The sequence below is a fragment of the Patella vulgata genome, chromosome 2 (genome assembly GCF_932274485.2).
Source record: "Patella vulgata chromosome 2, xgPatVulg1.2, whole genome shotgun sequence".
Taxonomy (NCBI): Eukaryota; Metazoa; Mollusca; class Gastropoda; family Patellidae; genus Patella; species Patella vulgata.
The window spans coordinates 37629753-37655276 of record NC_065880.2 but is presented as its reverse complement, the minus strand read 5'-3'; the positions used below and the strand labels follow the sequence as shown (position 1 = coordinate 37655276).

The 25524-nt window shown below is 33.5% G+C and overlaps 1 protein-coding gene across 1 annotated transcript; it reads right to left on the bottom strand.

Annotated features, from left to right (window-relative positions):
• Positions 1-369: 369 nt before the first annotated feature.
• On the bottom strand, positions 370-25524 carry LOC126811552 (coatomer subunit beta). The gene is made up of 24 exons (XM_050537241.2): positions 25396-25524; positions 23425-23530; positions 22925-23154; positions 21463-21632; positions 21130-21244; positions 19533-19625; positions 19168-19305; positions 18825-18944; positions 18348-18455; positions 17673-17816; positions 16364-16509; positions 14414-14510; positions 13322-13376; positions 12195-12297; positions 11793-11913; positions 11570-11641; positions 7402-7557; positions 7126-7215; positions 6576-6662; positions 6264-6408; positions 4340-4459; positions 3607-3842; positions 1352-1507; positions 370-926 (listed from the first exon to the last, which is right to left on the bottom strand). Exons 2-24 carry the CDS (start codon positions 23513-23515, stop codon positions 855-857), a joined length of 2865 nt encoding a protein of 954 aa, XP_050393198.1. The 5' UTR covers positions 23516-23530; positions 25396-25524; the 3' UTR covers positions 370-854.

Genomic DNA, 25524 nt, shown 5'->3' with positions numbered 1-25524 from the left:
GTTTATGGAACATTTGAAACCAAATTAAAGACCTGCGTCCTGCAATAGGAAGATTTAGCTCTTACATAATGCATATTTAATATAATATTAAAATAGATTATGAGTAGAATCCTCAACTTCATTTAGTTTCACCTGTTCACGAACTTGTGTTATTTACAATTGATAGGCAATGGGTTCAATCTTGATTATCATGATACATTTTTGCAGGTAATTCATCCTAGTTTAACAGAAACCAAGGAGCAGAAACAGGCTTTGATTTAACTAAAAGTAGTCCATAGCTTTCTGGTACTATGAAAAACAAACAAAAACCACTTTCAAACAAGACAATTTGCTATGACAAACATGTTTCATAAAAAACAAATTGTTAAGTATGGTTTCAAGCATTTACTGCTTTGTTAGTGATACACAATATTATGAATTGAACCACAATAACAGAAGATAAGCTAATTTGAAAGGCTCTGGAACAATTATCAAATATTTATCTTTATCTAATTTGATGATATAAAGATGAGAACAATAGCTACAACTGTTTTACAATATGAAGAATAAAGTATTTCTATACGAATTTATACCAATTCCTATGTAAACATTTTTTTACATAAAATAAATAAATGAATAGGAATGTCACAATGATAATTGTTAATTAAAACATTATTAGCGGTTTCTTTATACATTTCAAATAATCATGTGTAATGATAGGAAATAATGAAGTGATACCAGTCATGCTATTAATTTTATTTTGTGTAGGCCGTATCATTAATAATTTGAGATAAATATTTACAATAGCAATGTTGTAATAACCAAGAAGAGAAAACAAAATAATAATCTGGGGTTTTTTTTGTAATGTGTTGTATTTAAGCTCCTCCTGGTCGAAGACTCTTCTTTTGTGAGAGATTAATTTTATCACCCATACTCAAAGCCATACCCTGTAATAAGACAAAAACATTTCATTAGGTATCTTGAATGGGCTTTTAGTGAATGTCTTTTATTACATTACACATTTACAAGTTTTGAAGCAACCACATTTTCTTGTAATTCTAACATCAGTCCTTTAAATTTTGTTTTGCTCAAGTCTTGTTTATCACCAATGGCTCAATACAGTTAAAAACGCTTGGATGACCTTGTTTGTTCTTACACACATCCAATGATACAGAACTATTTTGTATTAAAAGGGAAGTAATGAAATGACATGGGGTTTTATGTCCTACCTTTCTTTCCCAACTGGGCTAATAAAGACGATGGGCTGTATCGAAAATTTTAAAACTTCTGTAGGACACGGACAAGATAACATCATTAGTGGCATCAACATTATATATACAACATGTAGGTGTAACTTTACATAATTTCATACCTGACTTTTGGCTCTTATTCTGATGTGACCTTGAACTGAAGCATCTTTTCCAAGGTGAGCAGGTTTTTCAATACTAATGTTAGACAGAACATCTTCTCCAAAAATAGATCTAGCATACATGTTAGCAGCCATAAATCCACAATCTCCTGACAAAGCCTAAATATAAAGAAATACAAATCAATAACATACATGCTACATGCTAACATATTTAACTTGATTTCAGTAATCAAATAACACAAATAGTTAGGCCATAGTTATTTTATTTCTTTGATTACACAGCTTTTATTTTATTGCTTGCAATATATATATTCTTAAGTGTCACCTTCATGTACTTTCCTCAAAAAACTTTAAAAACAAGCCAACAGTGAGGCTGAATTCCCCCGCCAAAATAAAAAAAAAAAAAAGACGACACATTAATTGCACATTTATATTTTTTCAAAAGTATCGAGTAATCAAACTGATTTCTATGCTTAATCTAAGCATAAAATGTTCACTATTGAACTCGGGTTTTGAAGTACCTGGTAGTGAGCGAAACTATGCACTAAGTTTCATCACTTTCCATCAGTTAGAATCAAAGTTATCTTGTTCCAAAATCTTGACCAATCAAATTGCTTATCGCTACTTAGCTTAAGCAGAAAATTCTCATCATTGAACTTAGTCAATGTATTGATATAATGAACCTATACTCAGAGTTTCATCCCTCTCACCCAATTAGAACCGAAGTTATTGTGTTCCAAAGTCTAAACCAATCAAATTGCTCATCTCTGCTTGGCCTTACTGGCAATTCACGTAATAGACACCTTCACCAATTTTGAATATTCTACCTCAATTAGAAGGAGAGTTATTGTGTTCCAAAGTCTTGACTAATTCCTCTACTTTGCCTACGCAGAAAATGCTCAGCATCGAACCTTGTTAAGGTATTGGTGTAATAAAACTATACACAAAGTTTCACCACTATCACTCAATTAGAATCGAAGTTGTCGAGCTCCAAAGTCTCGACCAATCAAATTGCTTATCGCTTTGCTTACCCTGAGCCAAAAATGCTCCCATAATCAAACTTAGTCAAGGTATTGATGTAATGAAACTATACACCAAGTTTCATCACTTTCACTTAATTAGAACCAAAGTTATCGTGTCACAAGGCATCAACCAATCAAATTGCTTATCTCCGCTTATTCTAAGGAGAAAATGCTCATCCTTGAACTCCATCAAGGCATTCACCCAATCAACGCCTACACCAAGTTTGAACATTAAACCTCAATTCGAAGGCGAGTTATTGTGTTCCAAAGTCTTGACCAATCAAATTGCTTACCCTGAGCAGAAAATGCTCCTTAGCGAGCTTAGTCAAGGTATTAATGTAATAAAACCAACACCGAATTTCAACACTCTCACTTTATTAGAACTAAAGTTATCGTGTCCCAAAGCATCAACTAATCAAATTGAATATCTCTGCTTATCCTTAGCAGAAGATTCTCACCTTCGAGCTCCATCAAGGCATTGACAAAATAAACACCTACACCAGGTTTGAACATTCTAGCGCAATTACAAGGAAAGCTATTGTGTCCCAAAAAGTGTGACGAACAGACAGACAGACAGACAGAGACAAACACATTTTAACAGTCCCCTGCTTTCTTCCAAAGGCGGGGAATAAAAACAACAACGTAGTGCTATCAACCCTATAGCACAATCATTGAATGGAGGCTGTATTTAAACACAATGGGTATAGTCAACTACCTCATAATTAAATCACTAAGTGCTTACACACTTTTGGACTAAAACCGCTCTCAATCAGAGTCATGACGGCCACTCCTTGGATGCCTTGGTTAATAAAAATAATGTTATGACTATGCAGTTCATCTTTATTGCAGATTTTTTTTATCCCAGTAGTGGCATTCATGACGATGTGTAAATCTTGACGATGTTTACATTTCGGTTTGAGTGGCATTTTTTGCCTTTATCGGAACATTTAATGTCGGAAAATGTGTTTTTATATTTATATTTAATTTTCATGAATAATGATGTCAGTGGATCTGCAAACCAAGTACCAACAACAGCTAAGGACTTCTGTTAAATTAATACAAAAAAAAGAAGTCAGAACAGGAGTAAGAGCTTAACAAATCTTAACTTTAATAAGAACATTTTTTTTCTTATGTAAAATGGTAACATTGACTATATCAATTGAATTTTCGGTTTCCTTTTCACTATGAATTAACAAATTACTGGTAGAAGCTTAAATTAATTTAGTCAATTATTACCTTTTCTGGAGTTAAACATTTCATATTGGTACATTTCATGAGGTGCTGTAAATATTCTGGTAGGTCTGTGATGTTCGTATTAACTGCTACTTTATTCTCCCACTCAAACTCAGCCCACATCTGTCTAAATTCTGTATCTGTGCATGATGCTGGTACAATATAATCCATGATATCTATATGTATATCATTGAGAACTACACAGTTACGATCACTTGCAGCTCCACTTACATCATACACTTGAAAATAAATTTTATATTATATAAGATATATTCCTCAGAAAAATATAAACATTACTATATTACATTTAATCATTTGTAAGATATAATCATCAGTAAAATAAACATTACATTTATATTACATTTAATCATTTGACAGAAATAATCCTTAACAAAATATAAACATATCAGTTAGGCCTACAAGTAAATCAGACGATCTAGTGCATTTACAAATCTCTACAAAGTGAGAAAGGGAAGGAACTCTTTAAGTAATTAATGGAAATTGTTGAAATAAATACAATTTTTCATTTCACTTTTTTAAATATACTCTTCAAGCAATCAGGTGATAACTTTTGTCACTAGATCATGCATGAATTTCTGGAATAAAATTGCTACAAAAAATTTAAAAAGATCAGATGATTATGTTGACAAGAATTTGTGAACGAGGGATGGTTGAACGGGCAGGGGTGACAGCAACAAAAAAACACATTTCAATGTGGGTATATAAATGTATTTACCTATGTTGCCAAAAATGATTCCATTTTCAGTTGAAGCTACTTTCACATTTGCTTTAATATTACAGAAATCATGAGGTGCCATTGTCAGTGGTTGTGGTTTCTCAACTAATTTCAGATCACCTATAAAAAAAACAAAATAAATTACACAACACTGATAAATGTTATTGACAATCATAAATGGTAGTGGACATTCCTAAATTGACTAATGGATATCATAAAATGGCAACCATCAAGTTGTTTAGCAAAATTTTTAAAGATCTGTTAATGACAACTATCCTGTCAACTACTACATAACGTAATGGACAAGCCAACAGTGAGGCCGATGTCCCCCGCCGAAATCCCAAAATAAATAGATGACATATTAATTAATTGCACGTTTATCTTTTTCAAAAGTATCAAGCAATCAAACTGATTATCAACTATACAATAAGTTTCATCACCCTCTATCAGATAGAATCAAAGTTATCTTGTCTAAAAGCATCGACCAATGAAATTGCTTAGCTCTGGTTAGCTTTAGCAGGAAATGTTAATCATTTAAAACTCAGTCAAGACATTCACCTAATGAACATCAACATCAACATCAAGTTTAAACATTCTACCTCAATTAAAAGCAGAGTTGTTACATTCCAAAGTCTTGACCAATCAAATTGCTTATCGTTCCTTATCCTAAGCAGAAAATTCTCATCATTTAACTTAGTCAAGGTAATTATATAATGAATCTATACTTGGAGTTTCATCACTCTCACTTAATAAAACCAAAGTTATTGTGCCCCAAAGTATCAACCAATCAGATTGCTTAACTCTGCTTACCGTAAGCAGACAATGTTTATCATCGAACTCCATCAAGGCATTCAGGTAATGAACACCTACACCAAGTTTGAACATTCTCGACCAATCAAATTACTTATCGCTCTGCTTACCCAGAGGAGAAAATTCTCATTATTGAACTTAGGCAATGTATTGATGTAATAAAACTATACACCAAATTTCATCACTCTCACTTAATTAGAACTAAAGTTATCGTGTCCCAAAGCATCAACCAGTCAAATTGCTTATCTCTGCTTACCCTAAGCAGAAAATGCTCATCTTTGAACTCCATTAAGGCATTGACCTAATAAACACCTACACCAAGTTTGAATGTTCTAGCTCAATTAGAAGGAGAGTTATTGTGTTCCAAAGTCTCGGTCAATCAAATTGCTTATCGCTCTGCTTACCCTGAGCAGAAAATGATCATTATCGAACTTAGTCAAGGTAATCATGTAATGAAACTATACACCAAGTTTCATCATTCTCATTTAATTAAAACTAAAGTTATCATGTCCCAAAGCATCAACCAATCAAATAGTTTATCTCTGCTTACCCTAAGCAGAAAATGCTCATCTTTGAACTTCATCAAGGTATTGACCTAATAAACACCTACATCAAGTTTGAACATTCTAGCCCAATTAGGAGAGTTATTGCGTCTCAAAAAGTGTGACGGACAGACAGACAGACGGAAAGACAGACGAACCCATTTTAATAATCCCCTTCTTTCTTTGAAAGGCGGGGGACAAAAATGATTGAAATTATAATCCATGGAGATGGGAAATGGAAGGAGCAGCATTTACATTAAAACTACAAAATCTGTGCTTCATCTTTAACCTAAGACAAAAATTAGTTACTGCTTGTAAATAAATTTGTATTCAGCTTAGTGTACAGTAACAGTAAAATTTATATACATAACACAAGACAATGTTATTGTGTAATTGAATTCCTATTAAGAACACAAAAAAACTGATGATGAGATAGATGTAGATCCTTATAAGCAAATAAGTAGTATGAATTTTTGACAAAATAAAAACTTTCAGAATATTTTTTTGTACGGCCTTAACATAATTGGACATGAAAGCATCTATATAGGTATTAAAGATGATAAAATATTTACCAAGTGTAGCAAGTTCTAATGTAAGATTCTGTAAGGTATCTGATGTTTGGTTAACTATCAATACATCCAGTACAATATCATACTGATTTACATTAACATAAGCTTCAGCATACACAGGATCCGAGAAACCTGTCAACTGTGTAACCTGTTAAATATAACATAATAAAAACAAAATATAATTATAATTCTTACAGTCCTTAAAATAATTTCAATCGTATTTCAACATCTTCTATTTTACTGTTAAATTTAAAAACTGTTGATATTTTCTTTTCAACTTGGAATCGCACATTGGATTGATTAATTTACTCTCACCTTATTCAGTTTAGATGATCCCATTGGATCTGTTTCCTTTTTAGTATTCATACCAAGAGCCTGGGACATGGTCAGCTCAAATAAGTTCTGCAATAAAATGATATTAAAGATGTTATTCCATACTCCTCCTTATTTTTAAGCTTGGAACATAAGTTTTTAACATTGTAGGAAAATAATATCTGCTGTAGCTTCAGACCTTAAAATGGGTGCTTTACCAATCTTTCTATCATTGAAAAGGCTACTGAATTCTGCATTTCAGTATGTAAGGCAAATGTAGAATACAAAATGAAGAATGAAATAAAAACAATACTAGCTGTTTACTCAGTGTTGCATGGGTAGAGCCCTGAACCGACATTAGTATAACCCCGAAAATGTGACTCCCCAGCCCCGAACTGCCCTTATATAACAAATTTCATACACAGGGCAGCCCTATTGTGGCCACCAACTCCGAACAGATAACAAAAAGACAAAACAAAAATAATTTTATGGCCCCTGCTTTAACCATTCAATACACATCTCCAAACACATATTTACATTGAAGCAACATTACCTCTCCTGTACCAAGATCAGCTCTGTTTATCAGTTGAGTAAAAGATATTGGATCATCAGCATGTACTCGTACTACTTTATTTTCAGATGCCTGAAAAATATCAAGTATAATTTAACATGTTCCATTGACATGTCTTAGAACATAAAGTTCTGGCTGTAGAGAAAATATTCATAATTCTATATTTTGTTTAGTAATATACATATTCTGTTTAATGACACTGTTTAATAACTAAATATTTCATTAAAATAGCGAAGTAATTAATGATAATTAACCTACTTCTTGCACAGCTTTTTCCTCCTCTATTTTAGCGGCCAACATCAAAGACAGAGATCCACGACATTCTTTATTAAATATTTCATTCATTAAGTCAGTTCTTTCAGCCAGAACCCGAATACAGTTAGCAATACGATCTACATCATCATCAGTAATAGGCTGAAGAGAGAAAATAATTGAATACATTATCTTTATTTTCAGTTAGTAAAATCTGAATCAAATTTTAATCAAATAATTCCACACAAAACAATTAAATCGTTCAAATAAAGATAGGTTGCCAGGCAATGAAAACATTTACAATACACTAAAATCAAAGTAATTATCAGCGGTCATTAGAATTAGCATCTTTGAAGATCAATAGACTTGACCTTAAACACTGTGTATAAATTAAATCGGATATTAACTTTAGCCCCTAGAGCATCCACAAGATTTTTAAAAGTGATCAAAGGCCATAACTCTTTCAATAATCATTGGTAATTGTTGAAAATCAATAGGCTTTTTGTCTTATGACCTTTAATACGTGTATCAATTTAAAGTCAATCAGATATTAACTTTAGCCACAAGATTTTTAAAAGTGATCAAGGGTCATAACACAGACAGTAATAATCGGAAATTGTTGAAAATCAATAGGATTCTTTGTTTCATGAACATAAAGCAGTGATGGGATTTCACCCGGACCTGTCTGACGCTATTTTCCAAACGTCCAAAATTGTCTGACCAGAAATATATGGTGAATAATATTCAAAATTCCAAAATTAATATAGTGTAGCGAGTATATATCGGACAATTCATTAATCTAATCTTAAACAGAAGTCACTGCTTCCCCATTGTCGGACTATTCATCAATCCAATAAGAGTGGTTATATTTGTCCTCCGCCTTTCGAAGAAAGCAGGGGACTATTAAAATGGGTTCGTCCGTCTGTCACACCTTTTGGGACACAATAACTCTCTTTCTAATTGAGCTAGAATGTTCAAACTTGGTGTAGGTGTTTATTAGGTCAATACCTTGATGGAGTTCGAAGATGAGCATTTTCCGCTTAGGGTAAGCGGAGATAAGCAATTTGATTGGTTGATGCCTTGGGACACGATAACTTTAGTTCTAATTAAGTGAGGGGGGTTGGATGGCTGAATGGTTAGCACGTGCGCACTGTATCATAAAGCCTGTCATTGAGTCAACTGGCGTGGTTTCGAATCCCCGGTTGTATGTTACAAGGAGTAGGGTCGCCTTTCCAACCTTGTGGGTTTTCTCCGAGTCCGCCGGTTTCCTCCCAAAGACCCCTACGTGCAAGCGAATTATTGAAATTAAAAATTAAATCATATGTTAGTCCCGAAATGACCTAGTTTGTGTCGAGTGGACATTAAAACCCATTATTGTCCCCCGCCTTTCGAAGAAAGCAGGGGACTATTAAAATGGGTTCGTCCGTCTGTCTGTCCATCTGTCTGTCCGTCTGTCTGTCCGTCACACTTTTTGGGACACAATAACTCTCTTCCTAATTGAGCTAGAATGTTCAAACTTGGTGTATGTGTTTATTAGGTCAATGCCTTGATGGAGTTCGAAGATGAGCATTTTCCGCTTAGGGTAAGCAGAGATAAGCAATTTGATTGGTTGATGCTTTGGGACACGATAACTCTCTTCCTAATTGGGCTAGAATGTTCAAACTTGGTGTATGTGTTGATTAGGTCAATGCCTTGATGGAGTTCGAAGATGAGCATTTTCCGCTTAGGGTAAGCAGAGATAAGCAATTTGATTGGTTGATGCTTTGGGACACGATAACTTTTAATTGAGCTAGAATGTTCAAACTTGGTGTATGTGTTTATTAGGTCAATGCCTTGTTTATTTTGATTCTATCTGATAGAGAGTGATGAAACTTAATGTATACTTAATAATCAGTTTGATTGCTGGATACTTTTGAAAAAGATAAACATGCAATTAATTAATATATGTCATCTATTTATTTCGGGATTTCAGCGGGGGACATCAGCCTCACTGTTGGCTTGTTCTCTCTGTCTCTCTCTAATTAAGTGAGAGTGATGAAACTTGGTGTATAGTTTCATTACATCAATACCTTGACTAAGTTCGATAATGAGCATTTTCTGCTCAGGGTAAGCAGAGCGATAAGCAATTTGATTGGCCAAGATTTTGGAACACAATAACTCTCCTTCTAATTGAGCTAGAATGTTCAAACTTGGTGTATGTGTTTATTGGGTCAATGCCTTGATGGAGTTCGAAGATAGGCATTTTCTGCTTAGGGTAAACAGAGCGATAAGCAATTTGATTGGTTGATGCTTTCGGACACGATAACTTTAGATCTAATAAAGTGAGAGTGAGAACACTTGGTGTATAGCTTCATTACATCAATACCTTGACTAAGTTTGATAATGAACATTTTCTGCTGAGGGTAAGCAGAGCAATAAGCAATTTGATTGGTCGAGACTTTGGAACACAATAACTCTCCTTCTAATTGAGGTAGAATGTTCAAACTTGGTGTGGGCATTCATTAGGTGAATACCTTGATGGACTTGATGATGAACATTGTCTGCTTACGGTAGGCAGAGATAAGCAATCTGATTGGTTGATGCTTTAGGGGCACGTTAACTTCGGTTATAATGAAGTGAGAGCGATGAAACTCTGAATATAGATTCATTATATCATTACCTTGACTAAGTTTGATTGTGCAAATTTTCTGCCTGGGCTAAGGAGCGATAGGCAGTTTGATTGGTCAAGACTTTGGGACATAAAAACTCTGCTTTTAATTGAGGTAGAATGTTTAAACCTGATGTAGATGTTCATTAGGTGAATGTCTTGACTGATTTCAATGATTAACCTTTCAAGCTAAAGCTAAGCAGAGCTATTCAATTTCATTGGTCTATGCTTTGGGACAAGATAATATTGATTCTATCTGATAGAGTGTGATGAAACTTAGTGTGTAGTTTGATTGCTCGATACTTTTGAAAAAAATAAATGTGTGATTAATTAATATGTGTCATCTATTTATCTTGGGATTTCGGCGGGGGACATCAGCCTCACTGTTGGCTTGTTTTAATCTTCGTGTTTACCTAGTGGTTTCTCCATTGTCGGACAGGACATTTTAATCACAGGATGCATCAACCGACAGCATGTAAAAACTAGTCACAAATGTCACATATCGTAAGAGTATATAACACCCTTAATCAATGGACAGTCATTTTACGTCTTTTAAGACTCCATATAGAAATTCTCATCCACAGCAGCACTTTCCCACGATCTCGATTGCCGCACAAAAATTTCTTAACATATAAGGCAGTGCTTACTATGAAGCTATGTGCTATGAGTCATGTACACCATACGCTGAAGTTAACTATGCCTTTTTACAAGTGATTTCACTATCAATGTAATTTTAAAATACTGATTTATGAAGAAGAAAATGATGTTTTGACATCACTACAAGTATTATTATTTCGAACACCTTTCTTTCATTTGCTGCCATATAAACCAAGATATAATTGTGGAGGAATATTGCTGGTGTGAGTTTGAAGCAGGTACGGATCAGCAAGCTTTCATTCTATCGTATTACGAAAACATGTTATCTTGTAGGAATCTTACTGACATAAATCTGAATACCATACAGGAATTAAATAGCGAGGTGTTCCTATTTTTATTACACACGGATTTGAATATTTTGTTGACATTTTATAAAGAAGAAAGCGATGTTCTGACATCACAACCTATTCTTATTTCAGAAGTTCTTTACCATTTGCTGCCATATAAACAAAGACACGTAATTTTGGAGGAATATTATGGTTGTTAATTTGATGCCGAAGCAGTATCCGCAAGCTTTCATTCAATGTATTACGAAAATGCTTAATTTTGTAGGAATGTTACCGTACAGGAATAAATATAAAAAATAGCGAGGTTCACCTATTTTTATTACGTACGGGATTTGAATATTTTGTTGACATGTCATTTTTAATTGTGGTATGAATTCTTCTGCTTAAATAACTATAAGAGTTATGGCCCTTTATTTTCAGTAAAACGTCCAACAAGAAAAATTTTGAAATCCCATCACTGCCATAAATACTGGATATTCACTGTAGCCTCTAGAGGAGCATCCACAAGCAATTGTGAACAACAAACGGACAGGGATGAAGACAATATACGACCACATTTGAATGTGGGTGCATAAAAACTCACCTTAGCTGGTAAACCAGATTTTCCCAAATGTATTATAGTTGCCATAATCAACATAGACTCGGCCACGAATGCCTGAAATTAACAAATATACAGACGTGTTATATATTTTCATTAATAACACATAATCCAGTTTTATTTGCTATTTGACAGTGATAGATTTGCAAAAAATAAATAAAAGTACAGGTCTTATTGATATTTATCTAATCATCCAGATGAAACTTACATTCTGTGTTTTGGGATTTTTATGAAGACTGATATATCTAAGAGCCAGTTTAGTCAGGGTTGTAGATAGAGCTGCACCAACAAAGAAATCCCCCTCCATTAAATACTGTCGTAGTGGAGGTCTGAAACCATACATAGATTAGATTATTTTCATTTTAAAAGATAATAAATTACGGTCCCCTACAAAGACAGACAAAAGCTTTAAAATATAAGATAAATAATACTTCAGTGAATATTTAATCTCAAATGACAAGTAATTATGTAACAGCTAGGGGCATATGCATTCGTCAGCAGTAGCTAGTATTCATTTATAAATAGTCATGCATGTGATATTCTCTATACAGTAATCAAATAATAAAGCCATATAAAAAATCTAATGTTGATTGATAAAATGCTAACTTACACATCATCTTTTTTACGTGTTGAAGCTGTACTGAAAGCACTCTGTGTAGCATAGGTTCCATCAGCTGTAACAAGGCGTTGAACAGCACCACCAGACTGAATTTCTGAAAACATAATCATCAAGAATTTAACATATACAAGCAGAAACGCTTTTGACGTGTTTCGGACCTTTGGTCGAAACACATATTGTTTCTGTAAGTGTTTTTATTATTTCTTTTTGTGGAATTTAGTCAGTTTGTGCAGAAAAAACTGTACATGGTGCAAACATTCTGCCAACGTAGATGTGGTTGGCCTCTGTGCGTCTATTTATTAAATATAAATTGGGTCATTTTTGACGAACAGGAAGTGTTTTACAGATGGGACAAAAAATAATCTCAGATTGCCCATATCTCGGTTATTTCTCAACGGATTTTCTACGGGTTTTCATGTTTGGATTCTTTGGATGAATCCCATATGGGCTCTGAAGGTTTTTCAAAATTCGGATGTTTGTTCGATTAATATTAGCATCAAAGAATTGTGTAAGTTATCTTCATCATTTTTTTCGACATACAAGATGACGTATCTCTGTCACTATTTGATGTAGCAAGTTGAAATTGGGTAGGAATAAGGAACACACCAATGCCTTCACAATGGCATATTCAAAAATTTTGTGACGGCTTCAGGAAACTTACGAAAATTACCGAGACCTTCCGACTTTTCCCGTACATGAATAGTTCTCTCCATTTTAAAAATAGACCCAAAATGAGATATGGTGGTGTTAGCCCCAGATATTATCTTTCATTTTCAAAGACCATGTTCCTAAATATTTTCAACCACTTGGCCGCCATATTGGATTTCACAAAAAACCTTCAAATCGATATTCAGCTGCCATTTTAATTCTGATTTTTGAAAACTTTTTTTTGCAACAATCCTAGGGAGCAGATTCTTGATTTTGATTTCGTTTACTTCCAGTTTGACTTTGAATTTTCTTCGACTTTTCAAATTCTTTCTGGAGACCTAACCTTTTAATGACCCTTGACCTTTTCATATATGATGACCCTCATGTCTACCAACAATTATGTGATGTGACATGACATACCAAAGTTTTTTTTTAATTTGGTTCTTAATTAAATTGCTTAAGATACATACCTTCATCTTGAACTTCACCAGCAGCTTTCTTCATCTCATCATCAACGATGGGTATCTACAAATATTATATCATTCTTCTTTGATTGGCATTTAGTAATTGAACATAATAACACAAGGTAATAAACTCAGTAATTGTGTATCCATAAAATTGTACCTAGTGTTAATATATCATTGTTTATACATCACAAAATGTACACTAATAAGCCAACAGTGAGGCTGATGTCCCCCGCCGAAACCCCAAAATAAATAGATGACACATATTAATTAATCGCACATTTATTTTTTTCAAAAGTATCAAGCAATTAAACTGATTATCAACTATACACTAAGTTTCATCACTCTCTATCAGATAGAATCAAGATCATCTTGTCCTAAAGCATCGACCAATGAAATTGATAAACTCTGCTCAGCTTTAGCGGGAAATGTAAATCATAGAACTCAGTCAAGACATTCACCTAACGAACATCTGCATCAAGTTTAAACATTCTACCTCAATTAAAAGCAGTGTTTTTATGTTCCAAAGTCTAGACCAATTAGATTGCTTATCGCTCCTTAGCCTAAGCAGAAAATTCTCAACATCGAACTAAGTCAAGGTAATGATATAATGAATCGATACACCAAGTTTCATCACTCTTAATTAGAACTAAAGTTATCATGTCACAAAGCATAAACCAATCAAATTGCTTATCTCTGCTTACCCTAAGCAGAAAATGCTCATCTACGAACTCCATCAACTAATAAACACCTACACGAAGTTTGAACATTCTAGCTCAATTAGAAAGAGAGTTATTGTGTCCCAAAAAGTGTGACGGACAGACGGATGGACGGACGGACAGACAGACGAACCCATTTTAATAGTCCCCTGCTTTCTTCAAAAGGCGGGGGACAACTAGACTCAAATTATACATTCTTATCCAACCTATTCTATATTGAATATCCAGTCAGTCATTCACTGTTCTACTCGTCCAGTAGGACGTTAAACCCCATTTCATTTCATTTCTTCCACTCGTCCAGATATAAAGTATGCATATATCATAAAGATATTCTAGACAATGCACTTGAAATGTGACGTACTAAAATACTGCTAATTACCTCCCCTAAAGATTGTCTGATTAATGTCATAACACTCTGGATATCTTCACCGGAAGTACAATATTCACCCAATATCCATAATGCTGCTCGATGAATCCTGAAATACAGAAAATCAAAATTAAAGTACAACATTAATAAGACTAACAAGCCAACAGTGAGGCTGATGTCCCCCGCCGAAATCCCCAAATAAATAGATGACACATATTAATTAATCACACATCTATTTTTTTCAAAAGTATCGAGCAATCAAACTGATTACACACTGGACCCTTTGTTCTGACTCGGGCGTTCAAGTTACTGATCAACCTGTAATGTGTTGTTTTAGCACGTGCACAAGTGATCATTTGAGGAAAAGTAGGTGTTCATATAAATGAACACTCCAACATACTAACCCGGTGATTGTGAAAACAGACCACGCATTTTCGTGCGTGCACTGTATTAGAAATAACACTGTGTTAATAAAAACAAGTTTGAACATTCTAGCTCAAGTAGGAAGAGAGTTATCGTGCCCCAAAGTATCAACCAATCAAATTGCTTATCTCTGCTTATCCTAAGCGGAAAATGCTCATCTTCGAACTCCATCAAGGCATTGACCTAATAAACACATACACCAAGTTTGAACATTCTAGCTCAATTAAAAGTTATCGTGTCCCAAAGCATCAACCAATCAAATTGCTTATCTCTGCTTACCCTAAGCGGAAAATGCTCATCTTCGAACTCCATCAAGGCATTGTATTGTTTTCCAAAGTCTCGACCAATCAAATTGCGTATCGCTCTGCTTACCCTGAGCAGAAAATGCTCAATTATCAAACTTAGTCAAGGTATTACTGTAATGAAACTATACACCAAGTTTCATCAATCTCACTTAATTAGAACTAAAGTTATCGTGTCCCAAAGCATCAACCAATCAAATTGCTTATCTCTGCTTACCCTGAGCGGAAAATGCTCATCTTCGAACTCCATCAAGGCATTGACCTAATCAACACATACACCAAGTTTGAACATTCTAGCCCAATTAGGAAGAGAGTTATCGTGTCCCAAAGCATCAACCAATCAAATTGCTTATCTCTGCTTACCCTAAGCGGAAAATGCTCATCTTCGAACTCCATCAAGGCATTGACCTAATAAACACATACACCAAGTTTGAACATTCTGATGTCCCCCGCTGAAATCCCGAAATAAATAGATGACATATATTAATTAATTGCATGTTTATCTTTTTCAAAAGTATCCAGCAATCAAACTGATTATTAAGTATACATTAAGTTTCATCACTCTCTATCAGATAGAATCAAAATAAACAAGGCATTGACCTAATAAACACATACACCAAGTTTGAACATTCTAGCTCAATTAAAAGTTATCGTGTCCCAAAGCATCAACCAATCAAATTGCTTATCTCTGCTTACCCTAAGCGGAAAATGCTCATCTTCGAACTCCATCAAGGCATTGACCTAATCAACACATACACCAAGTTTGAACATTCTAGCCCAATTAGGAAGAGAGTTATCGTGTCCCAAAGCATCAACCAATCAAATTGCTTATCTCTGCTTACCCTAAGCGGAAAATGCTCATCTTCGAACTCCATCAAGGCATTGACCTAATAAACACATACACCAAGTTTGAACATTCTAGCTCAATTAGGAAGAGAGTTATTGTGTCCCAAAAAGTGTGACGGACAGACAGACGGACAGACAGACGGACGAACCCATTTTAATAGTCCCCTGCTTTCTTCGAAAGGCGGGGGACAATAAAAAAGAAATTATTGAACATCATTACGAAAAAAAGAGAGAAAAGTCAAAAGATTATCTAGATGAATCTAGAGTTGAAAACACTCAGTCACCCTACCATCTATAGAACATACCCATCTTAACTTTCCAGTGCAAACGACATAACATCGCATTCAAATACTGTACGAACTGTCAGTTCTCAAGATAACATTTTACTTACTTGACAGCTTTGATCGTAGGGAAAACTTCCAACAGTTTAGCCATAACTAAATTTCTTAGTTGTTCAAATCTCTGTACAGCTTCTCTAATAAAAACCAATACATCGGCTGCTGCTAATTCATTCTGATCTCCTAAAAACTCCATCAACTTTAATCAAAAATATTTATATTTATTAAATATTTCACTAAATTAAATAAAATATGTGAAAAATTAATGCATGACACACATAACTATTTGGTATATATTTTCACCTCTATACTAGTTCAGAAATTCAACTATTCTTCATTAGTTAAATCACTAAACTTATGTGAATAATTAATGCATGATACACATAACTATTTGGTATATATTTAAACATCCATAAAAATATTTATTGATATGATCGGGAGAAAAATCTGTCATCAATAAAATATCTGAGAACATATGTCCTTGATACATTGACATCAATATACTCTTCAAAAAAAGAAACGCGTTGTGACATTTCGTCGTCGATATACCCTCGTCTCATTGCAACAGGAACCGCGACTCGTCGTTGAACCAGACTGTGGCCATACCCTGTGTGTCTGAACCCATTGAACTCGGATTTGACGGGGTCTGCGTATTTCAAAACAACAGCTCTTACGGGACGCCTGGCTCATAATACGATTTCACTTGGCATCTATTGACTGTCTGGTCTGAGATCCCACGCCATCCATGTTGGTACCTATCCCAAAGGCGAGAAATGGTACACTGGGAAACATTCAGCAACCTGGCTACATCTGTCTGGTATTCACCTGCTTGTAAACGACCGATAGCGTTGTTGCGTTGGTCTTCGTTCAGGTGTTGAGTGTTTACATGTGCAACTGATTTTGAAACCGAGAACCCCAAGATTTTAAAGGCCTTAGATTTGGGTTTCATGCAAAAAGCTTGCTAAGTTGTTAAACACATATGCCTTGGTGCAATCAAGCAAAAACAAATCTTGGCAAAAAGTATGACCAGTCAGAATTAGTGACCATACATTTAAAACCAATAATGAATTTCTTTTATCCTTATATAATGACATTACATTAAAAACAAGTAAGATTTATGGAAACAACGATCTTGTTCAAATAAAAAAATGGGCTGTGTTTCTATTTTTGAAAAGTATATATTATATAACCCTAGTCTAAACATTTGATTATATACCAGTAAGAAACAATAAACTGCAATTATCAACTTGACAACAAAAACAAAGTGGTTACCTACATAAAAACAACAAAAACAAAGTGGTTACCTACATAAAAACAAACTAATATTTATCTATATTCCTATGTGAATGATATAATACTTACAACAGGTATTATAGATGTAGCTACATCAGGGAACTTAACACTACACTGATGTAATGTACGGACCAATAGTTGACGATATTTTCCTGTATCTTCATGTTCAACATTATTAGTCTTAACCACTTCTTTCTTTAGGATAAGTACCATCTGAGAAACAAAACAATCAAAAGTCCATTATATATATCTTAAGTGTTTTAATTCAGGTTATTTTTTAATTCTAGAAAATGTCACAAAACAAACTATTTATCTTTTACGGTTTAGATTAATGTTGACCCATTACACCAAGAATTTCAAATTCTTAGAAAAAAAAAGAAGAAATGGGAAACATATTTGACTTGGGTTAGTATGACACTTGCTCACTCACTGACAAGAAAGTTCCTCTGGATTTCCCAGCCTGGTTCCCCTTGATAGTGGTGCAGGATGGACAGCATCTAGTCATTCTAATGGTTATGAAAAACTAATGTCCCAAGCATGCAAATTAAAGATTCCATTCTTTTTGAAACTGAAATAAGGGTAGATCATAGTGCCGTAGTCAGAGCAAACTTGTCCACATTGTATGGTGTAAGCTGTCTTCATTAGCCTGGTTGGTGCAGAAAAGTAAAATAATAAATCCCACTTCATTTCATAAAACCAACAAAAGACTACATCCAAAAATATGAGATATAACATTTTTCTTACCTCTTCAATACTTCTAGATGTAATGAGTTCTAGAGCCAACTGTAAAGTTTTCTTTCTCACTTCAAGATCTGGAGCAGCTAATACTCTTAATATATCCATCACTAATTCCTAATGCAAAATTACAATATACATATATATAGACACATCAAAGGGCTTTGGGGAACATTTAGCTAAAAACTAGCTACCAGCATCCTCCTGCATAATACAAGCAATTTAGAATTAAGTCTTAAACTGTATACAGGCAAATGTTTTAAGCCAGGAAGTGGGCAAAGTTATTTCCTATTAACAATAAGAATAAAAGTAAGATGAGCGGAGGTTGATTTAATTACTTCTTCAGAGTTCGCTTAAAGCATTGTACAAATTATATCATTTGCATATTCCATGAAACACTCATGTGAAGACACATGTTTAACTTATCTTCAAATTTATATTGAGTCTATTTTATTCATAACCCATAATGTAAGAGCATATATGTACCTGTAATACTTTCTCATGAGCTGGAACTTCTTTTAATGCTATAAGTCTATCTAGTACGATAAGTTTAACATTATTATCACTCTCTTTAACAATAAGCTCAATATAACATGTAGCAGCAGCCTGAAATATTCATTAATCATACAAGGTTTATGGTTTACAATATAAAGTCTATATTTGTATCGCAAAAAAAAATATAACACGTATTGTCAATGTTATTGTCAAATACTAAGATCAATGTATTCAACATATTAAAACACACTTACAAATGATAAGCTATTCACGGATGAAATTATGACAAATGAATGTAGAAGCAAAAGAACTATCAGGAACAAAATATGCATACCTTTATAGCTGTTGGAGCACTAGACAGTGTTACTAATGTACCAGCAGCTTCATATCTTACAGCGGGACTTGATGAGTTTAATAAATTATAAATACAACGAATAAATCTAGCACGTTCTGATGGGTTGGTATGGCACACCTAGAATTTAACAATTGCATTCATTTCAATGATTATAGACATACAAAATTATTTTCAAACCATTGATTAAATGCATATTCCATAAAAATAATTGTTATTTTAGATAAAAATCATGGATGATAAAACAGATTATAATTAACATTTTAAATTTGATACATACATGAAACTAAGTCGAATTAGTGATATCTGATCGCTAATACTCAAACTGACAAATTCAGTATCATTACCTTATATATCAATTCAACAATTACTAATTGTAAAATATCGCCAAATGATGTCACTTGATCAATACAGCTACTTAAGTAGTTCAAAGCTCGGTCCTGTCAAAATTAAAGAATTAATTGAACAACTGTTTCAAAGAAAACTAAGCATAAGGGTCACATAAAAAATATAAAAATGGTATTCAATGACATCTTGCTACATGATACAATCCAAAATATAAGTACAAATCAATCAGTTCATTTTTTTTTTACTATTCAAACACAAAAATTGTTTGAAAGGTAAAAGTAGAGTGGTTCACAGTCTCAGGTATGTTGCTAATAAAATCTGACCTTCTCCTGTCACCATGATCCACCAATGATCAAAATTCTCAAATGAAAACTATTCAGCCACAGGGTCACACGTGCGCTGCAGACAGCAAACACTCGCCAAAAATAGACATTCACATGACAATATTCATCCACTTATTTATCAATGAAGCCATGAAAAAAATTTCTTCTTTACACATTGGACTTTTAAAAATACTTAGTTACGAACTTGATTAAAACTAATAAAACTTAGGCTAAAACCTGGCAATTGTATTTCTAATTTAGTTGATTGTAACCAATGACGTATATATTGTAACGGTTCTCGTTCAGAGATGAGTTTTAGAAGTTAAATTGTTGCTAACTCTAAATACGCACAAAAAAATTGAGACCAGATAATTACTGAACGAAATGTATTTCCGTAGGCTTAACGAGACTTGTATGATTACAATAAAATTGCGATACCGGTCACAGAACTCGAATTGTAATCTTTTTAGGGTGTGTAATATGTGCTCTGTTTTGGATGTCTATTGTTTTATATTTGTCTGTGATAATTACTGGAAACATAATAGGATTATCATAAAGGATATTTAATGTCTACAATATAAGTACAGTAAGTACTTTCTGCATATTGCGTTTTTATGGTAAACCACAAATTTCTCCGTTATACGAAAGTTTTAACTATGATCTAGTGCATTTATAAAAATCAGCGAAAAATGTAACTGATATTTGAAGTTGTTTAGTTCCATTTCTTTCTATCTGTCTCTTGTGTTCAAAAACTAAAGACTGCATATGCGTACAAACATTAAATTCAATCGTTATTTGTATGTATGTTAAAAAAACGAAGAATTCCAAATTAATTATTCGTTCCAGAGTAAAGTTTCAAACGTTAATATAATCAAGAACTATAACTTGTTTTATCACTAAGAGTTAACTCCCTTGATAATGGGAGCCGATCATTTTTTCAGTAATTTAAAATCACATGTCCAGATGGTTATATTCTGAAAAATTAATTTTCTTCTGACCCTGAACCACTCTACTTTTGGCAAAAGTACGAAGATCCATACAGATACCCTGAACACTTCCAGAGTAATTCTCTGGACAAAAAAACAGGTTTGACAGAATATGTCAATCTGTTCAGAACAGGATGATAAGCCACAATAAAATGCATTTGTGACTTTTGCTTATTTTGTAACTGGGATTAAAATATGCACTATGCTTTGTAATTTAAGAAAGTCACTTAAGCAATGCACAAACACAGGTTAAATAAAATAACACCTCTATTGATTAATAAACCTACCTGATCAGCATGTATTAACATCATGAAAGCATTTCTTTTACATGACATGTCTTGTTCCCCTTCAAGAAAATTAGCAATTAGTTCAGGGGCATCTGGGATCAGAAAATCATGATTTCTGAAAAAAAAAATCCACACATCAAACAGGAGCTTCTAAATGGATAAATTTGGACATCTTGAGAAGATGTGCTATGCTCTGAAAGGTCAAAACCTAAAGTTTTTTGAAAGAATAGATTCATTTATTCAATTTGAAAATCATCAGCGAAATCAAAAAATTTCCGTCAACACTTGTATCAAACTGTCTGTGGCTCCCTAAATCATAAACCAGATACCAACCTGTAGATAGTATAAATAGCAAGTACAGCATTTCTTCTGACATATGAATGCCTGTGTTCTAGACATTGTCTAATAGCCGGCATCAATGGTTCTAATAGTTCAGGTTCTTTAATTTTACACAAAAAACGCAGAGTTGATCCACGAATGAATTCATTGGGATGCTGCAAATCCTGTAATGGTAACAACACAATTATAAACAAGCCAACAGTGAGACTGATGTCCCCCGCTAAATTGAAAAAGTAATTAGAAGACAGACATTTTTTAATTGCATATTTATCTTTCTATAGAGCATCAATCATTTTGCTTATCAGTGCTTAATGTGAGCAGAAAATGTTCAATATTGAAGCAGAAATATGTTCCAAGAGGTGACAGACGAACAGATCCATTTTAATAACTTAGTCAAGGTATTAATGTAATGATATAATTCTGCTAAGATTTACTATTCTCACTCAATTAGAAACAAAGTTGTCGAGCTCCAAAGTCTCAACCAATCAAATTGCTCATCATCGAACTTAGTCAAGGTATCGATGTGTTGAAACTACACACTGAGTTTGATGTTACTAAACTATACACCAAGTTGCTCATCATCGAACATAGTCAAGGTATTGATGTACTGAAACTACACACTAAGTTTCACCACTCTGACTATTGGAATCAAAGTTATCATGTCCCAAAACATTAGCTCATTATTGAACTAGTCATGGTACTGATGTAATGAAACTATAGGAAATGGGCATTATCGAACTGAGTCAAGGTATTGATTTAATTATATACGCCAAGTTTCACCACTCTAACTCAATTAGAATCAAAGTTGTCAAGCTCCAAAATCTCGACCATTGACTTATCAAATTGCTTATCACACTGCTTAACCTGAGACGAAAATGCTCATTATCAAACTTAGTCAAGGTATTAATGGAATGAAACTATACTCCAAGTTTCATCACTTAAGCAAAGTTATGGTGTCCCATAGCATCGACCAATCAAATTGCGTATCTCTACTAATAAATTCACCTAATAAATTCTAATTCTTTTAGAAGGAGAGTAATTGTGTCCCAAAAAAAGTGATGGGTAGACTTTTTTTTTAAATAGTCCCCTACTTTCTTTGAAAGATGGGGGACAATAAAAACATAACAAATTAAAAGTATTCATATGTCAAAATGAATTATCCAACCAAGTTTCATAAAATTCCATACATTTACACACTTTAGTTTACATTTGCTAATCTTGTTGAGGATTTTGCACAGAGATTATGTTCTCTAAGTTTAAAATTTAACAAGTATTTCAAAAGAGTCCTTACATTTAAAAATGTCTCTGATTTTAAGACAAAAAAACAACATTTAGAACTGATATTTGGAGAGACACCGGACACAGAGTTGACAAAAATATATGTCTACATTACAAGTGGCCCTTCCATAAACCAAAGATCATGTTTATGAACCTTGTACATAAGTCATTTACTTACCTTTCTGTAGGCATCACAAACAAGAATCATTTCTTGCATGAGTTTGCCATCTGGTAATGTTTTTGGTACAACTTCCCAGAAAACCAACAAGAGTTTTTTGATCATATGGTCCTGCATGGGCATCACAAAACGTATGATTGTCATCAGTAAGGATGGCATCTTTTCGCCATTTAAAATCATTTGGATAGTTTTCTTTAAAGCTTCAATCTTGGATTTTATATCGCCCTTTTCTGAAACATTAATACAGAAATCAATAATCATGAGTCATGAGACTACATGTATATGTTGATGTAATTAAGAAATTAATTCAGAAAAAGTAGAGTATTATTCTTCAGAACATTCAATGACAGATAATTGATCAACAATTTGTTTGCAATAATTGAATATATTTGCTGGACAATTTTACAGTTAGGCTCAAAAAACAAGATTTGGTAGAGTGTTTTTTTATGAGATAAATGTGCAGAATATTATAGTTAAAATGTAAATGTCCAATTTATTACCTAAGTCCTGTTTTAACTGCATTTCAGTTGGAGGTTCTGCGTCCATAGGCACGTTAATCAACGTGTAACAAGCTTGGTCTGCAAGCGACATCTTGTCTTTTAATGACTGAAGAGAAAGAAATGAATGAGAAATAAAACAAATTGTATATTACTCCATAATATAATTAATATTAGTATAATCAAAATCAAGTTAATTTAGGTTATTAAAATAATAGCCAAACATTTTATATCGCACCTCGAATTAATCTAAATCAAATGAAATAGTACATTGCGTAATATTTCTTGTAAACATTAAATGATTATAGACATAAGTAATAAAAGATTTATGGTTTTCTAACGAAGCATAAAAATAAAATCCAAACGATCTTTAAAAGCTAATTATCAGGCTTATTTTCAATTTAAGAGCTATTTCACCCAATGGAAACCAATGTTATATGGGGAGTGACTAATAAAACCAACATGTACATGTAAAAGATAAGTTTAACTAATAAACCATGAACAACCAGACATTTCCTTAAGTGTTTGATATCAGTGTTACACTGCTGCAATGTGTAAATTAAAAATTCTTCTATGTATTAATTACATGTACATGCGGAGGTATAAATGTTATAAAAGAAAGGGTTCCTGGCTTAATTAAACATGTGTGTATTTCATTAAATACATGTAATTTTATATACACGATGTATCCATGATAAATATCCCCAGGAAGGTAAAACAAACAACCTGTGCTATAAATGTACAAATAAAAATCAAAATAAAAATTCAACTTTCAACAAAATAAACTCGTTTACTTTACCATTTTTCTTGCTGCTATGAGAAAATTTTAAAACAAAATGATTCACATGATAATCTCTATAATTACATAAAATCATTTAACAATAATAAAGAAACAAACAAAAACAATACAATCCAACAGTGAGGCTGATGTCCACCGCCGAAATCCCAAAATAAATAGATGACATATTAATTAATTGCACGTTTATCTTTTTCAAAAGAATCAAGCAATCAAACTGATTATCAACTATCTATATACTAAGTTTCATCACTCTCTATCAGATAGAACCAAAGTCAAAGAAATTGATATAATGAATCTATAGTTCTATACTCAAGAGTTTCATAGCTCTCACTTAATTATAACAAAGTTATGGTGCCCAAAAGCATCAACCAATCAAATTGTAAATTATCGTAATTTGGCTAGGCAAAGCATGTAATGACTGAAGATTCTCAACTTTTCAAAGATTTCAATTTCTTTTATTCCCAGGCTTACCTACCTAAATTTCGTTTCATCTTATATGGCCGAGTTCGTAAATTTGTGCGTTACCCTTTCAATGAAGTCCGCCAAGTCGGTTAGAAGACAGGGACGTATTTTTTCACAGCGCGTTGTGTCGCTCATACTGGTTCAAGCGAGGTAAGCAAGGTCTTATTTTCTCACTAAGATGTTCATTTATTTTGTTCAGGCGTTCATAGGGACTGACACGCAACCGTTTAGCAGTAAAAAGTTGCCCAGTAAAATTGACTGGGAAGCGATTAGATTATCGACAAGGATTCAATGCGACAGTCCCTGAACGTACAGGGCGAGTGTAATGAGACCTACGTTCAGAGGTGAACTAGGCCAACCAGGTAGGGAACAGTGTCAAAATAATCTTGTCAGTTGGAAATTGACGAAGGGGAAAACGCCAATGTAAATGTTCGGTCATAATCCGGTTGGTTTTATATCAGCAGTTTATATTATAGTTAATTCTTATTTGTCAGTTATGCTGCCTTTATCATCACTGCAAATTAATTCAAACAGAGATAAGCAAAGTTTACAAATCGTTCTCGTTGAGTAAAAACTTAAAAACGAAAGTCAACAAAAATAAAGATGTTGACGTCGCGATGCATGATTTAAGTTGTCAAATACGGCGACCAACAAATTTCTAGTACCTTGTTCAGCAAGCAGATGTCATAATAAGTAATTAATGATATACTTACTATTAATGTAAACTGAAAAAATACCAAGATATAAGTATAATTTTCTGCTTTTGTTTTCTTGCTGACAATAATTATTAACGTGGCCGGATATCTGTCATACTTTAACTCCACCTATCGTCGGTAATAAAA

Coding starts and splice junctions, on each gene's coding strand:
- LOC126811552 (XM_050537241.2), bottom strand. CDS start 23,515: ATGTCGCTTGCAGACCAAGCTTGTTACACGTTGATTAACGTGCCTATG. Junction 12,298..13,321: donor TGGTGAAGTTCAAGATGAAG/GTATGTATCTTA, acceptor TTATGTTTTCAG/AAATTCAGTCTGGTGGTGCT. Junction 1,508..3,606: donor AATGTTTAACTCCAGAAAAG/GTAATAATTGAC, acceptor CTTTATATTTAG/GCTTTGTCAGGAGATTGTGG.